At 38.8% G+C, this 6,752-nt stretch overlaps 1 protein-coding gene across 1 annotated transcript; it reads left to right on the top strand.

Moving 5' to 3' along the window:
* Nucleotides 1–332: 332 nt before the first annotated feature.
* Nucleotides 333–5,715, top strand: Serpina7 (serpin family A member 7). Its single transcript, XM_026402886.2, has 5 exons — nt 333–350; nt 2,205–2,852; nt 3,850–4,123; nt 4,833–4,980; nt 5,489–5,715. Exons 1-5 carry the CDS (start codon nt 344–346, stop codon nt 5,687–5,689), a joined length of 1,278 nt encoding a protein of 425 aa, XP_026258671.1. The 5' UTR covers nt 333–343; the 3' UTR covers nt 5,690–5,715.
* The last annotated feature ends 1,037 nt before the right edge of the window (nt 5,716–6,752 follow it).

Genomic DNA, 6,752 nt, shown 5'->3' on the forward strand with positions numbered 1-6,752 from the left:
TTTTTCCTGTGACTTTTGGCCCTTTTACTCATGGATGTCATTCTGTCTGCTGAAAAGACACTTTTCCTAGCACGAATATGGACTACACTGGCTCTGACAACCCTCTTTCTCTTTTGATTTAGATGAAGGATCTAGCAGCCAAAGCAATCACTCAAAGTTCAAATCTTATCATTTTTGCTTTTTTCCTTTTGGCCTTGGTTTTGTAAATCAGTTTTGAAAATATCATCCCATGGTTCATGTCAGGGTTAATTTATAACTAAGAGTGTTCTAGTTTTGCAATAGAGGGCATGTTATAAAGATGGAAAGGTATTTCTTTCAGAGAGGTGCAAGTGACTACTTGAGAATGTGCTGTAAGTACTTATTTTCTCTTTGGGAACTTTAAACATCTCTATCAGAAGCCAGAGTCCCAAATAACTTTGAGCTCCAAGTTCCTAGGTCCAGAGGCCAAGGTCTAAGTATGGTCATCTGATAATTGACCTTCTAATCAGCCTTGGTCTTTTACAGAAAGAGGACTCTTGTGACAATATTGAGATTGGTTAGAGTAGTTTAAGGAGGAAGGGGTGCAGGAAATAGCAGACAGTGTGGTCTGATAGGAGTTGACATAGTGGTTCTGGCCTTGAACTGAGGCAATGGAAACAGAGGAATGGACAGGAAGCAGAAGTTGTGAGACATATTCAGGCAGTGTTCACAGGGCATCATGATTCATTAGAAGTGGGGAATGAGAATGAAGGAAACTCTCAGGATGAATCCCAGGTTTCAGGCATGTAGTTCTCCACAAAGAGTGATGAAATAGACTGTGATGGATTAAAGATGAAGGAATGCACTCGAAGGTTAGGGAAATGATATGTTTATATTTTGAAACTTTGAATTTTCCCATTTGAGACCAGAGCATGAGTGGGATCATCCTGGTGGATGTGTCCAGTATGCAGCTGGGTAGATGTTTAAGAATTCAGGAGAACAATGTGGACTAGAGAGAAAGTGGTTTGTGAGGTAACATTTAAGTTCCTAGTATGAAATCATTCAGGAAGAAGAGGAAAGTTTGAGAAAGGAGCCCTGTCTTGACTCCAGGGATCTCTTCATTTTAGCCACTTATCCATTGTCATTGGTTAGTCCACAGCTGATTCCCTTGTGCAGTTTCCTTGTACTCTTCCAGGTTCAGAGAAGCAAATGCTAAAGCATTCTGGTCCCCCTCTAATAATTACAAAATAACATGCATGTGAGAATAATAGTGTAAATAGGTCTTAAAAATTATAAATGACTCTTTAGATGAATCTGATGGTAAAAGAGATCTAAAACACAGAAAGCTGTACTTTTATTTTCTTGTTCTTTGAAAATACTACTGTGGCTTCCATGTATTTAATAAATGCACAAATTTTTGCTCATGACTTTGTACATGGCTCCATAAATCACTACTGTTTTATTCTAACTAATCATATGCCATATAAATTCCTCTTATATTTTTCTCTTAGCTATGGAAATTATAAGTGTTCTATCATCTCATTTCACAGATTTTAGCTTAAGAATATGCTAAATTAAACAAACCAACACAATTCAAAATACTAACCTATAATAACATAAGCAGAAGGAGTGCTAGTTCTACCTAGGAATTCTTCCCTCTCCATAATCAACTTAATATACTCACAGTATTTACACTTAATGAGAGTACATGGCATTATTTTTGTGGCCCTAACAACACATTTCTCCTAGTAACTGCCCCAAATAGATATGTAGTAAGCTTTATTTTAAAAGGATGTTTTAGTTGTAGTTGGACGTAATACCTTTAATTAATTAATTATTTAATTTTTATGTGGTGCTGAGTATTAAACCCAGTGCCTCGCAGTGCTAGGTGAGCGCTCTACCGCTGAGCCACAACCCTAGCTCCTGTCATAAGCTTTTTTTTAAAAATTGTATTTATAGAGGGGCAGAATGCCTCTCTATTTTATTTGTTTATTTTTATGTGGTGCTAAGTATCAAACCCAGTGCCCCACACATGCTAGGCAAGTGTTCCACCACTGAGCCCCATCCCCAGCCCCTGTCATAAGCTTTATAGAGGAGAGAAATAACCACCCATTCCTTGGTGAACGCACCATCAAATATTTGCTATTGTTTTATTAATCAAGATGGATGATTTTTATGTCTCTGGATCAGAGAGTGTTTAATCCAGCTAAGCTTCCCCAATGGTTCTCTCAATTCATCTTTTATAGATTATCTTCCTTCCAGAATGTCATTGTTCTTCTATCTGATTCTGTTGGTACTTGGGCTTCATGCTACAATCCATTGTACACCACCTAACAGCTCTGAAGGCAAAGTAACTACCTGCCATTTGCCCAAACAAAATGCCACTCTCTATAAGATGTCATCCATCAATGCTGACTTTGCATTCAACCTGTACCGGAGGCTCACTGTGGAGATCCCAGAACGGAACATCTTCTTTTCCCCTGTGAGCATTGCTGCAGCTTTGGCCATGCTTTCCTTTGCAGCTGGCTCCAGTACCCAAACTCAGATCCTGGAGGTCTTAGGGTACAACATCACAGACACTCCAGTGGCAGAGATACAGCAGGGCTTCCAACACCTGATTTGTTCACTGAATTTTCCAAAGAAGGAACTGGAATTGCAGATGGGAAATGCCCTCTTCATTGGGAAGCATCTGAAACCACTGGGAAAGTTCTTGGATGATGTCAAGACCCTCTATGAGACTGAAGTCTTTTCTACTGACTTCTCCAATGTTTCTGCAGCCCAACAGGAGATAAACTGTCATGTGCAGAAGCAAACCAAAGGGAAAATTGTGAACCTAATCCAAGACCTCAAGCGGAACACCATCATGGTCCTGGTGAATTATATTTATTTTAGAGGTAAGGCTCTAGTATGTCAATTTCAAGTCTACTGTTCAGATACTTTGGTGGAGCGCTGGGGGGAGCTCATGGTCTCTTATTACTGGCATCAGTAGGTGTCCCTCACACCACAATGATCTGCTCCACTGGACATAGCTGTGCATAGTATTGGATCATCCAGGAAGGACACACAGCTCTGTGAATGAGCCCAGGAAATTTCTAGGGAGAGCGCCCTTTCAGAGAGGTGGGTGACAATGGTATGAACATCCTGCTCATATTTGGCTAAAAATTTGTGGTTTTCAAAATATTTGGTGAAGTTGGACAAGCCTGTTCTTGGCAAGTAAAAAGATTTATATGTAAACCCTACTGTGACCCTCACTTGTTATGCATATTTGGACAAATTACATAAATACTTTTATCATGTATCATGTACTCCTTATGTACCAAACACTATGCTACATATGATTTACATATATTGTCTTATCCAATCCTCATTTTCATCTAATCCAAGTTCATACAGTTAATAAGTTTCAAAGCTGGTGTTCCCAACCAAGGCTTTCTAACTGTAAAGCTGTTCCATGTAACAACAAGAAATCATTGTGCCAAATAATTTCATATAATTCTATAGTTTATGTCAGCCAGGTTGGTAGAGAAGTGAAAAATTATTGGCCATAAACAACACACATATAGGTGATTAAAGTAGCAGAATGGATTTTTTGTCTCATTTCACCCTGTATGTTGGATGTCCTTATACCTTTTATGGAAGAGAAAATTGTCGCTCTGGTGGGCTCTGTTTAAGTATATTGGTTTTGAACACAAACAATGCCATTTGCTAGCTGGGTGACCATGTCAAGTGACTTTGTTTCTCTGATCCTAAGCTGCTCATTGTAAAACTGGCTGACAGTTGGTACCTACCTCTTGGTAGTCTTAATTACTAGATGAGATGGCAAATGGGAGCACTCTCATTGGTATTAATACTGGTTTAAAAGAAACACCTCTCTTTTCTCTGTATTTTAAGCCCAGTGGGCAAATCCTTTTCATCCATCTAAGACAGAAGAGAGCTCCAGTTTCTTAGTGGACAAGACCACCACAGTGCAAGTGCCCATGATGCACCAGACAGAACAATACTATCACCTGGTAGATATGGAATTGAACTGCACAGTACTGCAAATGGACTACAGCAAGAATGCACTTGCACTCTTTGTTTTTCCAAAAGAGGGACAGATGGAGCAGGTAGAAGCAACCATGTCATCAAAAATACTGAAAAAATGGAACCGCTTACTGCAGAAGGGGTAAATGATATAGAGAATATGAGGGGTAAAAGGTGGGCATAATGGTGCAGGTAAGACAAAGTTCAACAGAAACCCAGAAGCTGGAGAATGACCCTGAACCATTTATGTGATTATCATTAGAGTATGCCAAATCAAACCATGTGCCAGGCCCGTTGATGGACACTTTATCACTTCATTTGACCTAAGCACTTTGTCAAACCTGCAAGGAGGTAGTATTATTGACATCTTTCAAATTAGAAAGAAAGGCCTAGAAAGATAAAATGAAGTCTTGAAAGTCAACCAGCTAATAAATTGTTGACCTCCTCAACACCAACTAGAGCTTTGGGGATGAGTAGGATTTCAAAGTTGAGTTGGTTGGGCATGATTCTGGGCTGGGAGTACAAGATGGTAAACTATTATATTCCTAGATGATATCCTTTGACCTTTGTGCCACTGGCTCCTTAACCTTGGCCAACACCACCAAGATGTTTCCTTTTTATAATAGAGGAGTTGCAGCCCAAAGTTATAGCCCAACATTGGCTAAACAGAATGCATTCCTTCCACATAACTTATGTGGTTTTTATATCATGTATTCATCTACATAGCAGTGGTTATCAATATTTAAGGGAAGATCAGAGTCTATTAAAATACCATCATGAGAGATATAGAGAAGGAGAGAATCACGATTGGTGTAGTGATTGCAATATCTCTCCTTCTTCAATCCCCACAGGTGGATTGACTTGTTTGTTCCAAAGTTTTCCATTTCTGCCACATACAATCTTGGAACCATGCTTATGAAAATGGGCCTCAAGGATGCCTTTGCTGAAAATGCTGATTTTCTTGGACTCACAGAGGACAACGGTTTGAAACTTTCCTATGTAAGTTGGTAGATTAAGAGTCCTTGAATTTATGAGTTGGAAGAGCCATTGAGAGTCAATTAATTCACCCCTTTCATTGTATCACTGAAGAGAGTCTGTTATCTATGGGTGTGACTCCTTCTAGGCCACAATTACATCAGATTTATTCCCATTACAACAAATAAGTCACTCCAATAGCTCCTTACATCTCTTACCTAAAATGACATTAATGGAAAACCTTAAGAATCAGAAGTGACTCTGGTGAGATACAGTTCTGAAGATGGGTCAGGTGCTTAACAGGTGACTCTTGGAGGCACAAGGCCATGGAGAATAGACCTAACAACTAGCCCTAAAATGCCAGAGATTCTTTAACTGTACTTAGCCAAGTAACCTTTATATTCAAGCAGCATCAACATAATATAGAAAATGGGTAGTCCCAAATATCCTTTTTTCCCACTACCTCCAAACCTTTCCAAAGACTGTTGCTATAATTTCAGGGGACCAATAATGTTTGTTCTCCTCACCACAGGCTGCCCATAAGGCTGTGCTGCACCTTGGTGAAGAGGGGACTGAAGATGTAGAGGTCCCTGAAGTTGGATTCTTAGATCAGCATGAAATAACTCTTCACCCTATTATCCAATTTAATAGGACCTTTCTGCTGATGATTTTGGAGAAAAGCACTAGAAGCGTTCTGTTTCTAGGGAAAGTTGTGGACCCAACAGAAGTATGATTTGGGCAATTGCATGTTCATATTATAATGGCAAATAAATAAATATAATGGTAAATAAATAAATAAATATAATATGCTGATGTGATGTGATTGATGTGGGCTTGAACTTGCCTTCTTTTACAAAGGGGTGAATATTGGACCTGGTACACCTGCCTGTGAAAGATTAATCCTGTGACTAAAGATTCAGAAAGTCAATGGCTGATTTATTTGTAACAAAAGAAGGTTCTATGTTAATATATTCTTCAGAATCCCTCCCCCCCCCCAATTATTTAGCCCCAGAAAATTTGACTGGAATGACCAATGCCTTTGCCATTGAAATAATTGAAATGCAGGTCAGGTCCTCATATTCCAGTATTCCAATTAGATCAATGGATATAAAAATGCCCGGTAGTGGCTTATATGTAAATTTCTCAACTTCCTTCCTTCTACCCTTTAAGAATGCTTCTCTGTGTTCTTGTCAGAACTGCCATTGGTAGGTTGAATGAAACTTTTCCCACTATACTACTGAGAAATAGAGCTTACTGCTTTGTGACGTAGAAAGCATGGAACAATAGAGCAAGAGACAAATAAATTCCCCTGAATAACCTTACCTTTCCCCAAATGTTCTCATCTTGCTAAGTTTTAAGCTGCCAATGGAGAAGGAGTCATTCACTCATATAATATCTTATAGCCACTCATTCTCAGTGTTCTAATCAGACAGACTCTTTTTCAAATATTGCACTCCTGTCACACTCCATCAAGTAGGAATATCCTCGTTACTCTCTCTTTTGGTCTCTATCTTCAATGAAGTTTTATAGTTTTTGAATCCTCAGAGTTTTTCTGCCCATGCATACCAACTCACCTCACTATCCAAAGTAGATTTAATTTCAGATAATATGTATTCAAATTCCTGTATTAGAATTTGGCATACACAAATAGCACATTGAGGATTAATTCCATAGTTAATTCTAGTCCCAAGGTAAAAATCTTTCAGCAATAGGGAAATAGCAACAAATGCATAAGTGCTATTGCAGATGTTGCACTTCCAGATTAAAATAAATATATGTTTACAAAAATGTGCATA

The sequence above is a fragment of the Urocitellus parryii genome, chromosome X (assembly GCF_045843805.1).
Source record: "Urocitellus parryii isolate mUroPar1 chromosome X, mUroPar1.hap1, whole genome shotgun sequence".
In the NCBI taxonomy this organism is placed as follows: Eukaryota; Metazoa; Chordata; class Mammalia; order Rodentia; family Sciuridae; genus Urocitellus; species Urocitellus parryii.

What these genes read in the sequence shown, in the direction of transcription:
- Serpina7 (XM_026402886.2), top strand. An exon ending in GAATTATATTTATTTTAGAG is followed by an intron (nt 2,853 to 3,849) that starts GTAAGGCTCTAG and finishes CTGTATTTTAAG; the next exon opens with CCCAGTGGGCAAATCCTTTT. An exon ending in ACGGTTTGAAACTTTCCTAT is followed by an intron (nt 4,981 to 5,488) that starts GTAAGTTGGTAG and finishes TCCTCACCACAG; the next exon opens with GCTGCCCATAAGGCTGTGCT.